The 24828-nt window shown below is 35.5% G+C and overlaps 2 protein-coding genes across 2 annotated transcripts; both read left to right on the top strand.

The window, feature by feature from the left end:
- Window positions 1-7300: 7300 nt before the first annotated feature.
- On the top strand, window positions 7301-14043 carry SPON2 (spondin 2). Its single transcript, XM_063401444.1, has 6 exons — window positions 7301-7748; window positions 8556-8781; window positions 9138-9361; window positions 9625-9816; window positions 10795-10969; window positions 13014-14043. The coding sequence occupies exons 2-6, from the start codon at window positions 8559-8561 to the stop codon at window positions 13190-13192; spliced, it is 993 nt and encodes a 330-aa protein (XP_063257514.1). The 5' UTR covers window positions 7301-7748; window positions 8556-8558; the 3' UTR covers window positions 13193-14043.
- A 3809-nt stretch (window positions 14044-17852) lies between these two features.
- On the top strand, window positions 17853-24657 carry LOC134552657 (transmembrane emp24 domain-containing protein 11-like). The gene is made up of 5 exons (XM_063401446.1): window positions 17853-18173; window positions 19023-19123; window positions 19862-19987; window positions 22090-22236; window positions 23084-24657. The coding sequence occupies exons 1-5, from the start codon at window positions 18044-18046 to the stop codon at window positions 23231-23233; spliced, it is 654 nt and encodes a 217-aa protein (XP_063257516.1). The 5' UTR covers window positions 17853-18043; the 3' UTR covers window positions 23234-24657.
- Window positions 24658-24828: the final 171 nt, after the last annotated feature.

The raw sequence follows: 24828 nt of genomic DNA, 5'->3' as shown, positions 1-24828 counted from the left end.
AGGGGTTTTCCCCAGAACCCAAAAGAAACGTAACTATGTTTTATAATGCTGTTTCTGAATGCAAAGATACCACCTCTCAGTCAATTAATTCACTCCATATTCTCCATGCTCATTTAAATGTAGTATATTGAGTTTTGGAGAGAGATTGGTTCATTCTAACTCAGGGAATTCTGCACTGAATTCCATTGTATGGCGTAGATGTATTCCTATCATTAGCCCTACATCCACCTCCTTTACAAATCTTAGTTTCACAGTTACATTCCCTTTATTAGGAAAGATAAATCTCAGATGTGGAGAGAACCTTTGAAATTATATAGACAGGTGAGATTTTCTTGCCATTACCAGAAAGCATTGAAGTAATAATCAGAAACAAATTCTCTTCATAATATAAGCTCATAGCACAGTTCAGGTTATAAGGGACTGCAAGAGGTGTCTCATCCAATCTCCTGCTCAAAGCAGGGTCATCTTTAAGATTTGATCAGGCTGCTCATGGCTTTGTCTTGTCTCATCTTAAAGCCCCCAAGGAGAGAGACTGCCCCTCATCCTTGGGCCAACTGCTCCACTGCTTGATTGGGTAACATTATGATATCGAAAATATTTTTCCTTATATCCAGTTTGAACCTCTCCTTCCTCAATATATGCCTGTTCCTTTAGCCTCCCAATGCCCACCACTGTGAATCATCCAGGCAGCAACTGACAGAATGAGAAGACACAGTCTTAAGCTCTGCCAAAGGAAATTTAGGTTATATGATAGGAAAAACTTTTTTACAGAAAGGGTAATAAAGTACTGAAATCGTCTGCCCGGGGACGTGGTAGAGTCACTATCCCTGGATGTGTTCAAAAAAAGATTGGATGTGGCATTCTGTGCCATGGTTTAGTTGAGGTGTTAGGGCTGGATTGGACTCAATGATCTTGAAAGTCTCATAAAAGTCTCTTCCAACCTAGTAATTTTGTGATTCTGTGAGTCTGGGATCTTGATGAGCTCCTTAGAGGCACTGGGAGGCTACTATCAGGCTGCCTTGATCACCTTCCCTTCTCCAGGCTGAGCAAGTTCATCAATGACCTGTCATCAAGCTTATCAGTATCTGTCTTGTTTGGAGGTTAAGTAAGGTCAGAAAAGTGGTTATAACATTCTAGATGAGGTCTAACGAATGCTGAATGCAACACTGCAAGTGCTTGCAGTCTCTACTATAAGGTCTTCTTATGCCCTTGAATGACACAACCTATTATATATCAGCTGTCCTTAAACTGCAAATTTCTAGTTTTTCTTAGTGTGATTAGATCCTATTCATAACCAAGCTAAGGAATGATGACATGTAAACAGAAAAGTTTTACTGATTTTCCTATACAATTTCCGTGGCAGAAGGTAAATAATTACACCTTGGTCCCAAAAATGTGGTACCACTCTGATAGTGGATACAACTCCTCATTCCAGTGCTACCCTTATTCTACATTGACTCCTCACAAGTCTTGGGGTGGGAAAAGGTACTGTGCTGTCATGGCAATTAATGGCTCTCTTACTGAATTATGTGCAAACTGTGATGTATGGATGAATTCCCAGAAAAATCAAGTCATTTTTTTCAGTACCCCATTATTCATATGAATTAAAGATGTAACTCTAGTAACTTCACAGCTATAATTCAATAGATTTCAGATCTTTGAAAAAAATACAAGAGAAATCAACAAAACTGACTTTGAAGCAGAACATAATATAAGCAAAGAGAGGTGTTGATGGTGGCTACTTTAGAAATATAATTTGGTGGCCTCCACAGTATTGCCACAGAGATAAAGGACTGACATTTCTACAAGGCAAAGAAAGCATCAAATTGGTCTTAGAACGTCAATACCTTGAAAAGCATCTTTGTAGTGTTTAAATCTTCTTCCAGTGGAGATTCAATGGTAAACAAGAAGTACAGATGTTAATGGTACAAGCTCATTTCACTTCAGAAATTAATTGAAAGATGTAATAGGATTGGACTTGCTGGAAGATGCAATTCATGTTTTTCACAGATTCAAAATTAATTTTTTTTCTGTTAATTATGCTGCTGCAATTGTGCCCTGTTCTCCATAGTCTTTTTTCACATCTCTTCTTAAACCTTTACATAGACAGCTGCATTAAGTAGTCTCTATGATAAAAGAGAAAACCATTGATTTTACCAAAAAGCAAGGTTTAGAAAAAATGGCAATTCCACCAGCAACAAAAGCATATGAAAAGAACAACGTCCAACAAAAAAATTCCAAGCTTCTTTACATTGGAAACAATGGAACAAGAATCAAAACTGGCAAAATACCACACTGAAATGACTAAGGGATTTCTACACAGGCTGTCTATTCAGTCTTACGAAGAATGACAGAATGAATTAATATGGTAATCAAAAAACTTCTATTTTTTGGTTTACATTGTGCGTGTGTGTGCAATTCCACAAAAATACCCTGTCTTATACTCTAATGAAACTGTAGTGAAATACACATGAGATTCCCTTCAGAGAAATTTTTACTTCAGTTATAGGTTTTCCTGCAGATATCTGAAATAAATTTTAAAAGCAGGGATTGAACATTGTAAGACTGAACACTCAGGTGGGCAAGACTGAACACTTGGATGTGCAAGATTTGCCTTCATCATTTTCTAAACATTTTGCTTGTTCCAGAGTTCTGTTGAGTCATGCAGGCTATACAGTCCAGGGAGCTACAGCTGCTGGTGTAGGCATGCCACAGGTTAGCACAGTGCTCTGAAAGCTGACCCTCATCCACAGCTCAGAATGTCTGATGAACACATCAAAGAAGCTGGTTTTTTTCCTCAGATCTGTGGAGTTTTTGTGGATAAAAAGGTAGCATGAATTCCTTCTCCCATATGCTACTGCAAAGGCCTCTGGAAACACAAAGAGGAGGTGGCACTACCAGCTGGCAGGTGTGCAGTGGGCTGAACAATGATGAATTCCAGGATAAAGGATCCCCTGGGTGTGTAATCCCTGTGAGTTTGCTTCATTCCTATCATCAGCATTAGCCATAGCATAGGAAAGAGTCTCCTAATTTGCGATTTAGCTGCTGAGATGGCAGAGAGGATTTAAATTATTTGTTTCCAACCGACTTAATTGCTGTCAAGATAATTCCTCTTTACCCATAAAGGAGATTACAAGGTCTCATGGTTTGTGCTACAGATGAGTTGGATAGATAATCTTGGTAGTTAGGGCATCAGGAAGCATTTGTGAGAGCCAAGAATGACCAGCTTTACATACTATGCTGAAGGACTCCTGTGAAACAGGAGAACATGGCTCTCATCTTACAGCAAAAGACAACTCCCGAGTTCATATGATAAATGATGGATTAGGAAATCAAAACTGCAGGTGAAGGGGACTATTGAGAAAAGTCATTACACATTGGGTACTGAGGGGCAAAAAAGAGAAACATAATCTCTGGTCAATTGTCATGGGGGACCTCGATTTGGTTAGCTAGGGCTGGGCCACATATGAGGTGTTTCAGTACTAAGGAAGTATTTTAATACAAATGACAGAAGAAAGCAGAAGATGACAGAAAAGTTTTTTGATGCTGATGAGTGTCTTTGTGGTCAAGAGAACTGGTATTTTTCCTTATTCTTTTCTTTATTTTGGCTTGAATTCTCAGTGAGCCCTGAAAAAAGATAGAGATGCCTGGATCTGTTACTTAGAAGGTTCCATGGGAGGTAGGATCAATGGAGAGCTTATCAATAAAGTTAGTGGAGACTAGAGAACTGCTCATCATTTATAAATTTGATCAAATATTGGTATGGATTAAAGGGTGAGCTGAACAGTTCTACAGATGCTATCAGCTAAAGTATCTGGACCCTCATTATATATAGTGGCAGTAGACACATTTAGTTTGTATGTTTGTAGTTACTTTAGGTACCTTAATCTGCAAAGCAAATTTTTCTCCCAAAAGATCAATAAAGATTAAAGCTGCCTTCACTACTTATGTACCACCCAATATCAAGAATACTTTACTCTCCCATGCAAACATTTTCTTTTGTAAAAGCTCCCAAACCAACACCACAATTTCTCCATCATAAAACATTCTGCTGCTTGCCACTCTGGTCCTGAGATTTAACAACTTAGAGGGTTTTGACTGAATGTGAACCTTTGGCTTTGCTGACTGTCCATAATTATATGTCTCCATGGTAACCACAGGAGAGAAAGTATGGCTGTATAATCCTTCTTAAGTAATACAATGTAATGTTTTTCTTGGTAGACAAAGAGATTCTAGCTAGTCATAAGCATGTGAAGCAGCCTGTGAATATCAAAGTTGCACATATACTCCTTATCAGCAGAATGGAAATTGTTCTAGCAAAATTGAAATGTGTGTTGATACCTCAGGAATACAAATACAAAATTTTTGGAGCTTCTGCTTTGACTAAATCTGGGCAAACTAACTTCAGATTATTCATTTTGGTAAATTTTTCTTTCTCTTAATCTTACGGTTTAATAGAAAAGTCATAACTAATCATGGTAATCTGGCTACTTGCCAGAAAAAGGGCTAAATTATTCCCTGACTAATCAAAATGGAATTTACATGATTTTAATGTGTTATATGCCTGTGTGAGAGCCTGAACTTGTTCATTTAAATGTTTTAGTACAGTGTAAATGATTCCAGAGCCAACATGAAATTGATGATACTGCTGTATTTTTAAGTAGTTTTTTGTCCTTGTTTTCTCATTTCTTTAATTATTTTTGGTTAGAAAAAATACAGGTTATTTTAGACAAAGTTATGACTGACATTTAAAAATCAAAAGTATCTGGACACCATCTTTGTTTTACTTTTCCAGCTTTCATCCTCTGAATCTTGGTAAAGACTGCAGGAACTGTAAAACTGATGTTGTATTGACAAGAAACAGCAGAAGTTCCACACTTCTGCAAGCAAAATTGAACCCAAGGCACGTTTTGGCACTGATGATTAAATAAAACAAGCTTTGTATGACTAATCCCTCCAGCATTCTGGGTCTGTAGAGGTACCTATGTGGACAGAAAATAGGTGTACCAGGAGAAACACAAACTTGAAGAATAAAAGCCATTTTGCTGAAAAAGAGAGAGGAAAAGACATTTATAATACAGGAGAATTTGTTTCTAAAGGGAAATTCTTTTTTCCAGTTTTTCATGAGTTCTCAGCACCTTCCTAATGGCACATAAAAACTGAAGAAGGAATGCAAGTATAGGTTCTGATCCCACAGCATTTTTTTTCTTACTGCTGGCCCACAGAAATTTGGCATCTGTGGTTCCCAGCCATGAAAGTAATCCATTGAGTGGAAATTTGCTTTTTTTTTTCTGTTCTTTCTTTTCCTCCCCATCTACGAGACACATTTGGTGTTCTGATGTCCTTTGCAATGTCAGAGACTGATTATACTCAACACAGTTTCTATTTAAAGAAATAACAGTGAGTCTTCAAGTTAGGATTTTCTGATAACATTACTCTGCATGTTTTGCTTCTTTTTTTTTTTTTTCTTTTTTTTTTTCTCTCTTTCCTCAGCCTTAGGGGGAGGGGGGAAGTGAGACAAAAAATTAAATAAATTTACAGTAATTTGCCCAATGATTTCATTATGAATTCAACAAAGATAAGAATGAGGCTCTAGGTCCTGAAGAATTTAATTGTGAGAAATCTGTCATGGCAAAACCCTCACTGTAAGCAGGGAAAGGTCCAGTGCCAAGTTATGCAGCCTGTGTGTATTGTCCCATTCCTGGGTACATTCAGAACACGCAGTCACGGAACCAGAATAATCTAGTCTGGTGGTGTGCCTTTTGCCAGCAATTTATCTTCGAAAGGAAAAGGCAATTCTGATAAATTAAATATTTCTGTGCCAGGCTCAGAGCTAGTTGCTTTGTTCTCATCTAACGTCCTGGCAGTGCCACAGTAGGTTTCAGAATGTGAAGTTCACTGGCTCAGTAATTGTGATGACAGACAACAAAACCTACAGACGTTTAATGCTATTTAATAAGAAATACACAAGTCTTAAATAGTTATACCAATACACTTAACAATATACTTTTAAATTTGTGGGACCTTTGTGTAGTTCTAGCGGGCTGCACAGGCTGGATGTTATTAAATTAAAATCTCTAAGAAACCTGTGGATCTGGAATTCTGTGCGTAGGAGGGAGTGAGCTGGATGTAATTCAAGTATCATCCTTCAACAAACACTCAAAGAACTTGTATAAAAGTATCCACAAAGGCTCTTTGCTCTTTTTCTTAGTGGAGTCTAGCTCCTGCAAGAGAAATCAGTTATGGAAAACATACCATTAATATGGGATGGAGGAAGAGACTTTGGAAATAAGGGGCATGTCCATGCCTAGGTGCCTTAGCCTGCTACAGGATTCCCACATCTACCCAGATACAGAAGAATTGTGGCTATAGGTGCTGTAGCCATCTATGTTAAAACTTGCAATAGATTCCACTTTGTCAGCAGAATAATTGATGGAAATTCCATCCACACATCCCAGTTTATTCACCTCCTGGCTTGGAGTTACCAGGGGGTGGGAGGGAAGTTTCCAGTTAAAGTGCCACAAAGCTCAGGCATGTTGTTTGGTGTCATAAAGCTGTGTGGTGTGTGCTTAACCTGTGATGCCCGGGGAGCTGTGTCTAGAAAAGAAATAGGTTTATTTGGGTCTTTTCCCATATGCTGCACCATCATGTTAGAGATCTGGGGAAGTACTTAAATGACATTCCTCACAATTTTTAATGAAAACTGTACAAAATATAATTATGAAATTACTGTATGAAATAATATTATGTGGCTGATGAGCCACAATAGCATTTGTCAGCCTTACAGGTTTGGCACCAAGCCTTTTGTTTTTCTTTATTTGAAAAGTGGTGGAGAAAATAAAATAAAGATTAAACATTATTTTTTAATCGAGTCACTCTATAATGCTTATTTTTTCATGGACAATTTAAATGTTTTTTAGTGTTGTAGGTACATGTACTGTGCTACAGAGGATGTATGATTTAACTGTAATAATGAGATTTTTATTTGGGTTTTTTTTTACTCTGAAGACAGCTATGAAAAATCTCTGAGCTTCCCAAAACCACTCTTTCCAAAGAAACCACAATGTTACAGAGCCCTTTCATCATCCAGCATACAGTACTGTACACACAAAAATATACTCTTCACTACTTTAAATTAATTCATATTTGCAGGAGACACAGTCTGTGTGAGTATGTGCAATTATGAAATGTAACTTTTTTTCCTCTTGACATTTTTAGCTGCCTCACCCCTTTTATTTGAACACATACATATGGTGTGTGAGAGTGAGCAAGCTCTTTGTAAATGTTTGGAAGGAGCATCTGTCAGACAATAAAACTTACAAGAAAACATGTTTCTCATTTAAAGAGTATTCACTAGAACTATTTCAGTGTTGGAATCAGTTCATTTGTATAGCTTGGAGGCATTAATAAGAGCAGAGAACTGTAAAGGCACCAGAAAACTCAAACTGTTACTAAGAATCCAAGGTATTTTTTAAAAGCATTTTTTCTTTTCAGCATCTCAGTCTTCTGATAAGGAATCTGAACCAGCTGACAGGAAACCTCTGCTGGTCCATCCAGAGAGCTTGCAAACAAGAAGATGGCATGATTTTTGCAAACCTGGAAAGTCTAAAGATTGCAATAATTGTTGGACCAAAGGGACCCTCTTCAGGCATAAATAGCAAGACTCCTACTGTCTTCTCTTGCAGACCAACTCAGCTGCCAGCAAAAGCAGGTGCTCTCCCCCTGCCAGTGCTCCAGAGGAATATTTAGTGAGTATGCATAGATATTTTTGCAAACTAATATATTACTAGAGATTTACTTAAGTTTGTATGGTTTTCTAAAAGGAACACGACATTTAAAAATCAGTTTTTAAGGCTGTTATTTAAAACAGTTGGTGGAATTCAACAGTCTGTCCAACTACTATGTTAATTTAAAACAAAATTTTCACAACCTATGACAGTAATTTTTAAAAAAATATTGATTTTTTAAAACCGTGTAGTTTAAACAATCTCTATGAGTTACAATGTTTTTAATTCACATTATGACAGCAAAGTAATTAATATAAATATGAAATGTATTTGACTTTAAATGTTATGCTATAAAACAGCCTTTGTAGAACATAAATTTAAAATAAATCATTTCTTTTGGCAAAGTAACCTGCAATTTAATCTTTAGAAGAATAAATATACCACTAATGTTTTCCACAGAAACAGTTGCTACTCTAATTAAATCAAGATGTGACTCTAATCAGATTTCAAAAGAAAATCAGAAACAGATTTTTCTCTGAGTTAGTACTATGGACAAGGATAAGATATTTTTATTTTCATTTTCATTTTCATTAGAAACACTTGTCCCAGGTAAAGTTAGGGGTTTGTAGCATTTAACATGGAAATAACAAATCTGAAAGCATTATAGTAATGTTTTCAGAAGCATGGCAATTTTTAGTGTTTCAGCTATCTGCTTTCTCTTTGGTTATAACTTCTGCTGCATTACATTTTATCAGGTAACTTATTAATTTTTTTAGTTCAGAGTGACTACTATGCCTAACACTTTTTTTCTCTCTTTTCGTGTGGAAGGGAATGGAAAACTTGATGTTTGTCTACTGCTCCTGTAAAGTTCTCTGGACAGTACTTGTAACAATGCTGGGTTATGCCAGCAGCCTGCCCGTGGGGGAGGATGCTCTTTGCACAGCAGAGGACCTTGCTAAATACAGGATAATCTTCATAGGGAAATGGAGTCAAACTGCTTTCCCTAAGCAGTACCCACTCTATAGACCCCCAGCACAGTGGTCATCCTTGCTAGGTAAGTGAACTATGCACAGTTTTAAGAGCAGATAAGCCTCTTGACCTCTGTGGTCATTTCTTTTTTTTCTTAATAGTTATGTAAGATAAGTAATGAAAAAGGGAAAAAAAAAAGTCAAAGTTATGAAGAATGAAATGCAGATATTGAAGTATCCAGAATGTTTTCCAAATTCTACAGCTGTTTTCAATTTACTTCTGTTTTCAACTGGCTGCAGCTGAAAGAAGTAGTGATAAGCCAAATGTTTTAGTGTTCACTCAATTTTATCCACATTTTTTAACCTCAGAAATAGAGAGAATGAAGAAATAGGGACATTCTAAATCAGGCTTTTATGTCATGCCATGTATTCACTCAAATAGGTGTTACTCATAGTTCTGACTACAGCATGTGGAAAAAAAATGAATATGCCAGCAATGGTGTACGTGATTTTGCTGAAAAGGGTGAAGCATGGGCATTAATGAAAGAAATAGAAGAAGCTGGAGAGAAAATTCAGAGTGTACACGGAATCTTCTCTGCTCCTGCAATTTCCAGTGGTACAGGACAAACCTCTACTGAATTAGAAGTCCATCCAAGACATCCCTTAGTAAGTAAATGTACATATTAATTTAGAAAGTTTATTTTATGTTACCAGCAACCAAAATTAAATATTTGAGTTCCCACTTGCAGGAACCATATAATGAAAAAGAGTTCCTAAAAAGCATGTCACACTGCAGGGAGCACTGTACAGCTTCTATGAAGTAGAAAAGTTACATTATTTCAAGAACTTTGAGTGAAAATTACCATAAGCAGGACTGAAGCATTCCAAAGCAAGTGATGCAATCCTGATGGATCATTTTGTTTCATTAGGTTTCATTTGTTGTACGAATTGTTCCAAGCCCTGACTGGTTTGTGGGCATTGACAGCCTGAATCTGTGTGAGGGAGGCCACTGGATGGAGGAAGTATCAGTAGATCTATTTCCATATGATGCTGGAACTGATAGTGGATTCACATTTTCCTCCCCAAACTTTGCCACCATTCCCCAGGACACAGTTACAGAGGTAGGTGCATGGACGTAGTTTAGCACTTCACACTGATATGGTTTGAGTCTTCCCTTTAAAAGATAACTATTCTAAAATTGTGAAACTGATTTCACTATTTGAGAGTGCTGATGCTCTCTATATATGGATTTATTATACAGCTGATAAACCTACTGCTCTTATCTTCTGTGTCTTTGAAATTTATTTGGTAAATGTAAATGGTTCATGAGAATTTGCCTCTATAGTTTCTGGAAGAGCTGACAATTTTTTAGATGGTATTTAACAATCCCTAAATGAAAATGAAAATACAAAAGTCCTGAGATCACCAAATGTGAATCTAACCAGGAAAATTCTTAGTGAATACTGCTGTATTGAGGAGGAGTTTTTAGTTGAAAGCACTGCTGAAACCTGAAACTGTTACATTTGAGGGAAAGGAGCTAAAGGAAAGCAGAGAACTTCACTGTGGTGACACTGCCTTCAATCTCTGCTCATTTCATCCTCTCTATGCCTCATACTTTGTTTTTGCCATTTAAGAATGGTGGAAAATGAAGGATTTTGATTCAAATGTTTTGAATACTATAAGTATTCACTTAATCCTTTCTTAAAAGGTGAGTTTTTCTAGCAACAAATGCTGTGCTAATGAGTAATGAGGAAAGGAAGAGAGAAGCATTTGGCCTCTAATATCAATATGACAGTTCCTATAGCATAACTAATATTATTGTTTAATACTCACATATTCTTCTTGTAATAACATCCAGTTCTTTATGTCAAATTATTTCACACATTACTGTGTTCACAGGACCTTCTACCACAGCCCTGTATCCAGTTAAGTATCTCGCATTAAAAATTCTAGGATGATCAGCATAATTATGAGAACTGAGATTGATAGAAACTGGTTGCATGCACATTATTTGCCAAAAAGTATTAGCATGATTTATAAACATGATTTTACAGTTACCTTCTTAGGTTTTTTTTAATATTCCCCTTTTTATTTCACAGATCACTTGTTCCTCTCCAAGTCACCCTGCAAACTCATTTTATTATCCCAAACTCAAAATTTTGCCACCAATTGCTCAAGTAACAATGGTGAAAATAAAGAAAAGCCAGCTAGGTCTTTCTGCACCTTTTATTAATCTTCCAGCTAAAAGCAATGAAATAATAGACACTGTCTCAGGTAAGTGATTAATAGATGTTCTCAATTCTGTTATTTCCATTCGCTCAGAAGTATGTGGAAATCTGGCAGGTGATGTGGATGAAACAGGTGATCAGGCAGAATATTCTCCTATCTGCACAGGAATAGTTCCAGACTCACAAATGGGAAATAAAACAAGCCAATCGACATAAAAGAGAATTCCTGAAAGAATAAGTAAGGGATTGCATATTTCAGCTGTGGTTCAAAGGACTGGGCTATATCCACAGTAAGAGCCACCCAAGCTTTGTATCAGTGTAGCTCAGTGAATTTTATAAGAAACAAATGACACCTCATCAGAATCAGCATTCCCAAATTCTTTGCAACTTTGAAGTAACTATTCATCTGTAAGGTTTTACATGACAATGAAGCCAAGAACCATTATTGTTGTCTCTTTCTGGATCAGAGCTTGGCAGTTATGTGCAATAAAAGTTTCTATAATTCAATTGATTTGGACATATTTTCAATAGAAACACAAATCCTGAGAACAAAAATAAAGTTCTCCCTCATTTTCTCAAAAATATTGGCTAATAATCTTGAATAGGTAGGAAGACATGCAAACTACTGACTCAAGTCAATCATAAGGGTGATTTTCAAATCTCTGAATTAACAAATATATAATTAACACAATATGTGCTCCAAGGGAGCAACATATTCCCAAAAGAGTTGCCCTGTTCCAGGAGCTTCTCCAGAATGTCTGGGGATTTCACGTCTCTAGCACTGTGCTGGTCACCTTACAATCACTAAAATACAGCTCATTTTCTACACAGTTAATGTGTTATTTATAATTTGATAAATGTATTTACCAATTTATAGTGGTTTAATATATTTTTATTAATAAGCAAGACATATCCAAAGTGAGTGTTACACATCTCCTTTACAGTTATATGTCTTTCCCATAAGATTTGAAAGGAACATTTGGCCCTGTTCATGACATAAATTTAAAACTGTATTTAAAGCATGGTATTTCAAAAATCACTTTTAATCAAAAATGCTCACTTTCTTGCTTATAAACCAATAAATCAGTCTGTTTAAAAACTTATTCTAGAATCAAAAGGGCAGATTTAATCACCAGAGGTCAAGCAGTGTCCCTCATTCCCTCTAGAAACATAGAAATGAGTGATGACACCAGAAGTGGTGAGTTCACTGTAATACCAGAAATTTATACCACGTGTCACACATTTAGTGTGGCATTTAAAGATGGGTTTGTGCACTCCTGTTTTACCCACAAATGCTGTAATGGGCAGTTTTGATGCAACTTCCTGTGACAAGCATTATTTTAATTTAACCTGCCAAGGAATATTCACGTACTTCTAATGATTTTTATTTTAGATAGAAGCATACATTAGGGATAGTACTTCAGAGTTTCTAACTTCTTTTCTTACACTCAATGAAAACTAATGAAAATCCTTTCAGCATTAGAAAGCTTCTAGTGACAGAATATCCTTATTGGCAAAAGAAAGAGTAGTGTACACACCAAAAAACAGCAAGATGATTTAATGATAAAAAATGGGACTTTATTTCTGAAGAAAATTGGAACGAAAGTAAAATGGAATTCAATATGAACAACTCTAGGAATGATAGCTGACTGCAAAGAAACATAAATATACCTAAATAAACCAGAGAAAAGCTTTAATCCCAGTGTTTTAGTAAGCCACGCAAAGAAAAATGAGTTATAAAAATTGACAGTAAACGTTATTCAATTCAATCTTTTCAGTATGATCCTTTTAAATATAGTTTTCTTTTAAGGAATTCTGTATTTTCATTCTAGACATAATATGCTTCAGTACTGATATAATATCTCAGACAGGCTCTAGGCTGCAATAACAATAATATTGATGAGTTTAGGAGCTGAAACCAGACTTTTTTTTTCCATTTATGAGACAACATACCAATTAGATTGATATCACATGTATTTTTGTATAAGAAAGGATGCTGTTTGATGATCACTCCTTAATGCTTTTCCAGTTGGGTACCTGACTCAAGTGCAGCTCGATGTAAAGTCACCTCTTTGCTGTGTGTGTTGCAGAAACACCCCTGGACTGCGAGGTTTCCCAATGGTCCTCCTGGGGGCTCTGCAGAGGGGTTTGCAGAGAAACAGGGACCAAGATCAGAACTCGATTTGTACTTCTTCAGCCCGCCAATAATGGAATGCCCTGTCCAAACCTGGATGAAGAAACAGGATGTGAACCAGAAAATTGTATCTGAAATAAAGAGAAGATAATAATAATTAAGATAATTTAAAAGTAGGATAAGTTTAAATCTAAACTACATCAATTAATTTCTTTATAATTTGGATATGCTGCACTATTTTGCTGAAAAGCTGTATTAGAGTGGTTTTGAAAGTTTTTACTTAATATCAAGATATTGGGGGGGGTTAAATTCCTAAGGTGTAGTAGGACAATAGTACTGGGTAATTTACAGACCCAAAACCCCCAAATAAACTCTTCCTCCAAATACACTGTAAGTTCTTGGAGTACCCTCTAGTGGCAGAAAAGAAGACATTTGGAAAGATTGTACTTACACTTTTACTTCACAGTAAAAGTTGTTCAATCACAAAATCTAACAACCTCCTTAAACATTGTAATTTGTTTATCTACAGCTATTTATAACTAGAAAATAGTTTTTTCCTCTAAATTATGTTTTTATAATTTATTGGTATTTTTGTCATCTTTCTAACCTTGCTTAATGTGCATTTCTTCAGAAACTACTTACAAAAGTCAGAGTGACCAGATGTTTGCAGTGTGGTTAAGACAATAATGGAACTGAGTAAACTTGTCTTGAGACTTCTGAATATACGAAAATGAAAACATGAAAATGTCTTTTTCTTTTTATTTTTCAAAAGTGATAAGAATAACTGCCATGAGGACACTCAGCCAACAAAATTACTAGGAAAAAAAAATCAGAAGCGTGGATAGTAGTAGAAAACATCTGAATTAAAAGTGCTAGCTGAGATTCAAAAACTGATTGTTGGTGTGTGCCCCTCATGAGACAACTTTAATCTCAAAGTTAATGCTGTTGACCATAACATAAATTATATCATTAACCTTATACATGCAGTAAGTGTGTCCATGTTTCTTTATATGTGTTTGCTGCTAAAATTAGGGTATGTACATCTCTAACAAAACATATGTCAGAAACTGTTCCTGACTGCAAGTTTTAATGGTCAAATAACTGTTATAAAATGAATGTAACATATGGCTTATGAAGAGCTACTAACTAGGAAAAGAATTTTGGAATAGTATTTATTCAATATAATAAGTTTAAAGTCAGCTCCCAAAACTTTTACAGCACACTGCAGTTTTACAAATCCACAGCACAGGTATTGAACAGGAGAGTGGATTTGAGTAGGTTCTTTCCATAATGTGCCAAATACAAGATAATTTCTCTTGTCCTTAAAGGAGCACACTGTATTCTCCATAGGGCTGAAACATTTAACATTTCTCTGTATAAATTTCCAAATAAACTTGAAACTTTATCAGACTAGACTTTACTGGTCCTGAATATGGTGATAAATACTAAGTGTAGGAATTTCTGCTCTTTTTTCATTCTTCAGATTCCCACTGTCATTTGTTGTTCAAAATTGTTTCACTTACTATTTTTATCTTACCTATTTTTTCAGTTTCCTTCCATTTCCACTCTATAATGGGAATAGTGTTACTACACTATTCTGTGTTTAGTTAATTGTCAGTATTTTTCTTTCTTCTTTTTATATTAGTTTTAACCATTCTGTGTTTTCTGTTACACTTATTTGCTACATGTTTACACATTTATCATCATATCAGAAAACATAAGCATATATTGTAGTATATATTTAAATATTCTCAGAGGATAGGAGCTTATTTCAAATTGATTGTCAAGACACAAATTAAGCTTAATAGTTTTTGGGCAGATATCAGATGCAATTCTAAATTAGACTTAGGAAAAATAAACTCAAAACCCACAAGGTCTTTCCTGGAAGTTCTCTAAACACTACAGTTTTGCTTCTTCACATGCCCAGAATAAAGGCCCAGGCCCAGTAAAAGAATATCTGCATTTGCAATTGCATACATGACCTGAAACAGGGATTTCAGTCCTGCAAGATAAAATTTGAGTCCCAGTGTTTGCTCAAACTCCTGGAGACAAAAGTTTTCCAAAGGAGAAAGGATGAGATAAGAACATGGAGTAGAATGAGAGTATATAACAGACCAACACACCTCGGAAAACCAGTCAGTGATACATAACTTTGCTATTTTGGGGTGTTTACATACATGAATATTCACTGCAGCTTCCTTCAAAAACAGAAGGTTCCTATTCAGCCAGTTACTTGTATATGTTTTTTTTAGTAAGCTGTGACTTCAGGAGACCACAGTAAATATATTCTTTAAGAATGCCCCTGTGGCTGTGTATTGCTTGGCCATAAATATAATTCCAGGTATTCCCTTTGCAAAGCACAGGGATGGAGCCATTACTTGGCAAGACTGTGGACACAGTGAATGAAACATTCTGGTGATGGAGCACATTTCTCATAGCATCCATTTCTTAAACTGATTAGTGAGGTACATGATCACTGCATGGGTATTGCTAGGACTCCATAGCTTCAGCAGCCCTGGAATTCCCTTTAAAATTTGGGGACCAGGAAGAAACACAGAGAATCTCTTCCTTCCTTGTATCTCATGTTAAAGATGGTTAGTGAGGATGCTGAGGTCCTAAATACACAAGATTTAGGGAAGGAAATAGGCAAATTAATTCCTGGGGTAAGCTAATCTCAAAAAGTCTTTGGAAAGACTTTCTAAACTAATCTCAGAAAATCTACTTTGGAAAGAAGCTTGAAATGGATTTGGAAAGACAATTCTTTTCAAGAACATTTTATAGAAAGAATCAGCTTTGATACCCTGGGAGATATTATTGCAGAATGGAAGATGTGGTTAATGGTAAAGTGAAGCAACAAAAAAGTCCCCACAGAATTAAACTGTGGTCCTACAAAAATAATCAACACCAAATTAATTTCCTATAATGGAATAAGTGTGCAAACAAAAGATCTGAGAGTATCTGATGCTATTCAAGGCAAAAAGCTTCATTTTATTATATTCCCAGCCCTAGGTAATTGAAGTACATTCATGACATTGATCTGTCATGAATGATCCAACATAATAAACTAACTCAGACTATTTCATGACAATATTTAACACTCTCAAGAAATAAATCTAACTCTCCATACAGCAATTCTGTTCAATGGGCTTTTTGCAGTATGCAGAAATTGTGTCCATGACAATTTACAGGAACTGAATGCCTGAGACAAAGGAAAGCTCTCAGTATGCTGCACAACAACCTGATTATCTGGAGACTGAATTATTTTTATTTGCTTGAAGTCCAGCAGCCCTACTATGCCAGCATTTGCTAGCCAAAAGTACAGAAGGAATGGGTCTGTTCCAACGGGTCTGGGCAGAGTGAAGGATAAAGTGGTGTCACCTTGTATATCTTGTGTTCTACCACTGGAACTCAGAATTTTGGAAGCCACAAGTAGTCAACAAAAAGCTAAAAAGATGACTAGTCAAGCAGCTCACAACCTGCAGACAGATCTATATTTCCTGCAGGTACAAATATGGCATGAGAATTTATGCAGGGACATGACAGTCAACATCTCCTGTGGCAGAGGGGCAAAAGTCCAATTATACCATGAGATCCTGTATAATCTAAAATTATTTCTGGTGCATAAATGCTGAAGTAGTAAAGGAGTCCTAACATCCCCCTTGACATTCCTAAAGATTCAGCAGCCATGAGATGCAATTTTTATCTCTCTATCCATAACCATATGGAGTCAAAGACCTAATGTGTGAGGAATCAGTTCCCTTTGTCTGACAGCCTCTCAATATGGGGATGCTGATGCGTGGTTTTTGGAGGTGAACTAATACTTGTGCTACACCTTCCATGAAGATATTTCATGCTGTGAAATGGACTGAGCCCAGGGTGCTCCTAAGCCTCTGCCAGTGTTTCACAGACATTCCTTTATTGAGACAATGTCAAGGATGGCAGGTGCAGTGAGGGGCAACGAGCACGAAATCAGTCCTTCTTTTGCAGACATGAAATAATCCAGTAGGAATTATCATCCCAAAATTTTTATTTAGGTTACAGATATTGAAAATGAAGGGCTGTCCATCCTTCTTCCTGGATATAAGAAAAATATGTGTTCTCGTGCAATTGGGACAACATAAAATTTATGAGGAAAGATGGGTCCTGCTGACTGGGAATGATCCCACAGGTGGGTCCTCCCTGTGGAAAATAACCATGCAGGCCAACCTTTCAGACAGAGCGATCTCCTTTTACAGGACAAGGAATATCTGAGTGATAAATGAGTTTCTCATCAGGCATACACATTGGTCTATATTAGTACAAAGAATAAAAACAGGAACCTCGATCAGTGTTTGATTTACACTCTTTCTACAGAGAATGTATCTAATAGTCATTCCTATGGAAAAAGTCTTATTCTGAAAGTGTTAATGTTGTTATTTTTCCCTGCAATATCATATTCACTAATGTTATTTATTTAATGGATTATTTGATTTTTCAAGTTATTTTGACTTCCTTATAGTTCTTTAATGTACTGCCTGTGGATTTTATACAGGTGCCTACATTTGTACAATGATTTAGGATGGAATTTAAAAGTTTGCTTAATAAAAGAGTGAAGCTCTGGAATAATCACCCAGAATAAATGGCAAATAATAACTTTATTTAAGTTGAAAATCGAGCAGTTTATGGAAAGAGGTAACCAATGCACAGTAATCTAGGGAACTGAGCTCAAGCACCTGAGAGGCCCTTTCAGTTTCATGCTCTTCTAAGTGTCTAAAATAAATTTTAATCTAGATGCTGGGAAAGAAGAAAGAATTTAAAAGGTGTCTTTTCCATGTTATCTCATTCTCCAGAACACACTGTAGTTATCTATAAATGTGTAACCACCAGCTGCCTTTTCTCACAGTTTTTTTTCTCTCTCAAAAATAGTCTGATAAGCAGCAAACCACAGGACTACAGGCATTTGTATGTAACTATTTATCTTCAAAAGCAGTACAGCATAAAAAAACCATGAAAAGCCAATTAATAGGATATCTTATGAACTTTTGGATTTCTTTTTCACTCGCTTTGTATTTTCACATTGGAGAAAGAGAAGAGAAATGCATAATTGAAGATATTCCCAGGGACACCTTGGTAGTTGGTAGGTACCTGTAAATGGTTTATGATTTAACCATGCAATAACAAAGACAATTGGAAATGTAACAGCAGTTTCTGCAATTGATGAATATGGTAAAAAACCAGAAAAGGGCACTCTGAAAATAACTCCCTGCAGCAGGGATTAGGTTTAAATTCCTCAAACATTGTGTGTATCCACCACACAAGGAAATGCAGGTTTTCAGAGTGCTTTACTGACTAAACAGAGAAAAATAATGTTTTTTAATTCTACAGCTGTGGAGCTGCTGCTTCTATGTGTGACTTCTATTCTGAGTGATGTACTCACTCATATCAGAATTTCTGTAACAGGGTTTTCCTGTATGAATGGAAGAGTTACTTCTTTGATAAATGCTGGTCTGAAAAGAGTCAGTTCACGATGTACTAAAGTTTCATTTCACCTCTGATATCAGAAGCACATTAAATTAATCTACAAGACTGTAAATGTAAGATTTCAAGGGGATAGTAAAAAGTAATACAAATTGGTCTCTTTTTTTTAATAATATGATAAGTGTGAAAGACAATCCATAAAATGTAATTTTAATACCGCATATTATGCTTTTGGAGGTCTCAGTGTGCCTTCTAGAGGCTAATCTTCCCAGAGCATTAGGAGTAATCACAAAGTTTTTCTTGTTAATTAACCCTTTTTTGTAGTACTTTAGAAGGTTTTCTAGTGTAGTAAAAATTTATTGCATTTCACTCTGTTATGAAGTGCCCCTGAGCAATATTAATCATAAACACATGAAATACACATATATTATTTTTCCTGAAAAAGCAATTAAGACATTTAACATTAAGCTATGTTTTATTTAACAGATTTATCTATGTTTTTATTCAGGGAATTACAAAGTACAACGCTGGGATATACACAAACATGACTTTCTTGAATCTGCTCCTGGCTTGGGAATGTTTGTGACTGTCACAAGTCCTTCTGGTGAGGTAAAAATGCTTTCTGAATGTTTCTTTAGGATTTACGACTTGACTTCTGGCACTGGCAGGCATCACTATCTAAAAATAAAAGACACTTCTGGGGAAGAAGTAAATCTACATTCTATCAACTAGTCCAGTGTTTTGATGCTGAAAGATAAAAGTAAGAAGACATTATGATATTTGATAATTTTGTGTTTGGACAATTTTTGCATTATTACCAGTTTTGGGATAAGTGGAAACAGAGAAAATAAGTTAAATAAAAAATAAAGCCCCAAGATTCACTAATGAAGTAAATTTATACAGAATAATAATTATAATTATAATATATAATAATACAGAATGTACTTGAGCAGCAGAAAGGAATGCTGATTATAAACCAAACCCAAAGTCAAGGTCCCCATGAGGCTGCTCTTAGCCCTCATGCAGAGCAGCTGCTGAGCTGCCATGAGGTTTTGAGCTTTTCCAGCAATGGACAATTTATTTCCCTGCCTAGACAAGGTCTGCGTTTTCAAACTTTGAATACTTTAGAGAGCATTGGCTTTTGTATATTGCAAAATTCTGTAACATTTTAACGCTCATAGTGAGGTAAAATTGTTTCATTTTCTCTAAATCGGTTCTGAAATTTGGATAAATTTAATGATGTCATCAGCTTAATTGATTCTTTTTTGCATTCAATTCACAGTACTGTCTTGATTTGTTTATTGGTAGTTATAAATTACAAACTCAATGAATATATCTAAATTGCAGGTACTGTTGTCAAAACTGTATGGGCCACAAGGGACCTTTTCTTTTACATCCTACCTCTCTGGGGAGCATATCATCTGTTTCCAGTCTAACTCCACAAGATTTGCAGTGATTGCAGGAAGCAAACTGGTAGGTGTATTTCCTAAATATTCTTTGTTGTATATAAATCATTTACCAACAGCAGAGATTTCAAACTGGATTAGAAGTTGGTCTAACTTCTGGCAGATAATTCAATGTTTTTTAGCAATTAAAGAAAGCAAACATAGAATTATGCAGATGAAGAGATAAAAAGACTTTTCATATTTAAAAAGTTATCATTCAAGAGACAAGACCAGGGATAGAGAGATGTAATGTTTGTATTGTGCTTTGAATGTGAAAGATTCTGGTCAATAAGAACAACTAATTTGGATCAAAAAGACAAATATATAAGATTGACTAACACAGGTGCTTGTCATAAAGATAATCCATGTATTCACTAACTTAGATTGGATTCCTAATGAAAATGTAACAAATTTTAAGTTTTGAAATGATATTCAAATGAAGACTATGTCAGCATACTTGTTATTGTCTACTATCAACAAAGTTGGTTTTAATGCAGATTTGGGGGAAAAAAAAAACCATCAGAGGTGATATCATGGCTCTACTGATTGCAGCAAAAGAAATTTTATAAATACTGTTTGAAATTTTATCTATTTGCTACTTCCCAAAACCAGGAGAGAATTACCCTCTAGAGTGGTTTGGGATTTTTTTCTCCTCAGCTGACAGAAAAAGAGTTAAATAACCAGATAAATATAAGCATCTTCTAAATGTGTTAAGGCAGGCTAAATCTCATCCTATCTGTGCACTTTGGAAACATGTAGATAACACAGAAATAACAGTACTGGAGTACGATTATTATACTGGAATAACAAGGTGTTCTGACAGGCTGATTGATTGAAATTAATGGAAATTTAATCATATATTTTGCAAAAGCAATTAGGTCTAATCATAAAAAAAATAATTTTGGAGTTTATCAACTAGAGACAGTAAAGGGGTTAAAGCTTTGGTTGGTCACAGTGAACTATGCACCACGAATGTGATTCTGAGGATGTGCAGGTGATTTTTATCTGGTTTAGATGGAGGTGTATTAACATTATTTTTACATGATACATGCACCATGTAGAGTTCTGACCATCCTGTATAAAAAGCCAAGAGATGCAGGGAAGAAGAATATTAATATCACAAATATTAAATAATGTTGCTTGTTTGAGAACACAAATAAAAAAAGGAAAATATTGGCCTTTTTAATTATATCTGGAGGGATAAAGATGACAAAACGAAAAACATTCTTTAGTAAAGGTAAATCTCTAACTCTTCTTCATAAGAACCAAATGGTTATCTGAACTTTTTCTAACAAAAATAAAGAAATTAATGGACCACAAGGTTGTGAGATGGATTTCTACCTATACAGTTAGGTAATTTCAAGAAAGCTGAAGGAAGATACACTCTTCATTTGTGGCTGATCTCTAAGCAGACCTAACTTCTACTGTGGTAATATCAATTTCTAGGGTTTTAAAGATTGTTTGTTTGGCTAAAACAGTTTTATTTTCTTTTAGGTACTAATTGACTTCTAGGAGAAGTTTCTGCCACTAGTTTTAGTAGAATTTTTCACTCATGCCAAATAAATTGCATAACATTGCAAGCTCCATTCTTCTCTCTTCTTTCTATGGCTCTGTTGTTTGGCTGGCTTGAGGCATTGTTGCTATAGATCACACAACAGCCTGGAGGGCATTAGGAGATATTCCAACTTGGATAAATAATGTGAAGAAAACAGTTATGTGAGTGAACCTAGGAGTATATTTGAAAAAAGCCTCCAGCAGTTCTATTAAAAGTAGTAATTTCTGCAATATTAGGATGAAATATGAAATATAATGAAATATAATATAATCATTTTTTTCCTTAACTATTTTTGGCAAAGGCAACATTTTAACGGTGGTTGAATCAATATTAGCATAAAATAATGCCCTAACATTAGTGAAGATGGTAAATTTGTATAACTAATTTAAAAATAAAATTAAGAAACCCTTCAAATTTTCCATTTGATTCTAATTTTAGGAGGGATTTTTTAAAGCAATTAAAGCTATTTTCCTGCATTGATCTTAAGGGGAAATTATCCATTGTTTCATTTTTATTCCAAGGAATTTTGAAAAAGCAGAAGATACAGTAATGAGAACATTTTTTTCTGTTTGCAGCGTATCCACTTGGACATCAGAGTTGGGGAACATTTTTTGGATGAATCTGCTATTCAAGCTAAAGACAAAGTGAATGAAGTTAATGTCAGACTAGAGCATCTAATTGAGCAAATTCATCATGTAACCAGAGAACAAGACTATGAAAGAGTATGTATGTCCCCTAATGGAAATGTTAAAATATTGTACATAGGCTTATTGATTGATAAAGTATTATGAGGTTTATTATCCAATTGCAGTGGTATTTTTAACTAACTCATAAAAAATCTATAGCTATTTCACCAAAATAATCTTCATTACCTTGCAAAATATTTTAAAGCAGTTACATAAAACTAATTAATCACTGTGGACTCACGCTTGTAGCAAGGGGTGTTATTTCATAGCAGCAGGTGTCATTTTAAAGCAGGATTTTCCAAGAGAGTTTTCTTGGTCAGACTCAGCCACAGCAGCTGAGCAGGTGGCCTTGTGGGTGATGCTCCAGCTGGAGTTTCCACGCTGCCCTGTATGCATAAACTTTATTGAATGGGGAAGGAAATTACTGAATGTATATTTATATATCCCCATGAAGAAAGACACAAAGCCCTTCTTCAAACAAGTGTACATCCAGTCACTGTTCTATGCAGATAGACTGTGTTTGAAATAAAGCAACTAGTTACCCAAAACCAGAAATCTGGCTGCAAAAGGGCTCTTGACAGCAATATGGAGGTGACTGTAAACCTAAACAGGTTAAATTCTGTACTAACGAAAATGTTTAGCACAATACATCTTCTGTGAACAAGGGAAGCTCTGTTTGCCTCCCTGCTTCAGGATGTAGTGTTCCTGCTTCTCAGTTTTGATCTGTGAAGATATCCACCATACAGATAAGTACAAACCTTCATTTTATCCACATGGAAAAACGTTTCATTTTACCACTATGCAGAAGAGGGATGCATTTCTAGTTACCATGAAACATACAGATGCCAAAAGGTAATAATTATGCTTTTCCTTTATTCTCTAGGAGCGTGAAGAAAAATTTCGGAAAACAAGTGAAGAAACCAACAGCAATATTTTGTGGTGGGCTATAGTACAAACACTAATCCTCATCTCCGTTGGAATCTGGCAAATCAAATCTCTCAGAGATTTCTTTATATCTAAGAAGCTTGTTTAAGTTCTAGAAAGCCAATGAAAAGATTCGAAAATTGCACACCATGTAACTATGAACATCCAAAGAAACCCTGCACCTATCAGAAAATTGCTTGTATAGAACTCTAAACCTTCTCTCATCTTCTGCTCTGATTCTAAATCTGGTTTCTCCAGCTAGGTCACAACCTCTGTCATCCCCTTATGTTTTATTCCTTGAATCTCATCTTTTATAATTTTTTTCCTTCTCTACAGATGTAAAGCTAAATATAGAAGGAGTCAGTGACTAAGGCAGCATTTAAGTTCAGCACTTAAAGAAGAATGTTTAATTTAGGTTAAATCTAAAATAGAAATCTAAAAAAAAGTTTCCTAAGATTTTAAATTGCTCTGCTTGCTGACTAATCTAATTTGGCACTCCCATGAACAGTTCAGTACATCAGGCTGACTAGGATTCAAATAGTAAACAGAGAAATAATTACATTCCCTGCAGTGTTTAATTGGGTGAGAGTGTCTTGGACTCAATCTATATATGTGTAACACCTAAATATAATTGTGAATGCTTTCTTGTAAAATATTCAGAGTTTGAACTGATCAGTGGTGCCAGCAATTACCACGGAAGAGAGAGACCCAGACAAGCAATTTGGAATTATAGTAACTTTTTACTTCTAGAAAAGCCTTAAACATCTGGCTGTAGAATTGATGATGATCAGACGCCTCCCACAGTTATGTAAATCATAGTCTTTATGAAGAATGCCAAAGTAACCCAAATTATAGGTATCTTGGTAAATAATGCCAATTTTATTTTAATTCATTGCTCCACTAAATGTTTCTGTGTTGAGAATTTTCGTAATTTTAATTATCTTGAATATGACTTGAATATGACTGCCTACAAAAAGTACCAGTTTTTAACTTAATTTTCCATTTCACTCATTGCAGCTTTGCTGCATATATCTTTATGCCTCAATTTAGCTAGTTTATGTACAAATAGCAGTGTAACTACAGTATCACACAATGACAAGTCAAAGGCTGTGGTTAAAAATCCAGATAATTAGCTTGACATAGCAGCAGTAGTAGTAGGAAGGAGTTGGAGGTGATTATATACAAACATGGAAGTCAAAGTTCCTAGAACACTGTGATAGCAGAATACTGTGGTTTGTTTTCCTATCCATCTTCTCAGACTCTTTCCTAGTTTAAAAGGTAAGGAAAGGTAAAATATCTGTAGGCCAATTATTGTTCTAAAGGCACTGCTTTCTTTCTTTTTTCTATCTTCCCACCTGTTGTTTTCTTTAGCAAGGAAATGACATTTCCCTTTAAGTCTCCTTACATTTCCAGCATGGGAATTAAAATACAGCTGGTACTATGTGAGAATCAATAAAATTGATATAAAGAAGAGACAAAAAGCAATGTTCCAGGGAGCAAATCAATCCAAATAAAATCTCATTAAGCTATGCACTACATTGTGTCCTATATTTAAAAATTCAGATATTTCAGAGGTGCCACTTGGAATGACCAGTAAGAGTTATTAAATTAACTTTTACTGAGCACTCACTCACAACAAGTCTTGTAATAACATATTTGGTGGTGGGTAAGAAGGAAATATGTGCTAAAGCCATATGCTATATG

The sequence above is a fragment of the Prinia subflava genome, chromosome 7 (assembly GCF_021018805.1).
Source record: "Prinia subflava isolate CZ2003 ecotype Zambia chromosome 7, Cam_Psub_1.2, whole genome shotgun sequence".
Classification (NCBI taxonomy): Eukaryota; Metazoa; Chordata; class Aves; order Passeriformes; family Cisticolidae; genus Prinia; species Prinia subflava.
Note: the sequence above shows the minus strand (reverse complement) of the source record. Positions and strands in the feature narration are given on the sequence as shown.

Bases quoted from the DNA above. Each gene is read 5' to 3' on its own strand.
- SPON2 (XM_063401444.1), top strand. From the start codon at position 8,559: ATGGAAAACTTGATGTTTGTCTACTGCTCCTGTAAAGTTCTCTGGACA. The intron at 8,782-9,137 runs GTAAGTGAACTA...TCACTCAAATAG, and splicing joins ACAGTGGTCATCCTTGCTAG to GTGTTACTCATAGTTCTGAC. The intron at 9,362-9,624 runs GTAAGTAAATGT...TTGTTTCATTAG, and splicing joins TCCATCCAAGACATCCCTTA to GTTTCATTTGTTGTACGAAT.
- LOC134552657 (XM_063401446.1), top strand. From the start codon at position 18,044: ATGAAAAGCCAATTAATAGGATATCTTATGAACTTTTGGATTTCTTTT. The intron at 19,988-22,089 runs GTAGGTGTATTT...TTCTGTTTGCAG, and splicing joins TGATTGCAGGAAGCAAACTG to CGTATCCACTTGGACATCAG. The intron at 22,237-23,083 runs GTATGTATGTCC...TTTATTCTCTAG, and splicing joins GAGAACAAGACTATGAAAGA to GAGCGTGAAGAAAAATTTCG.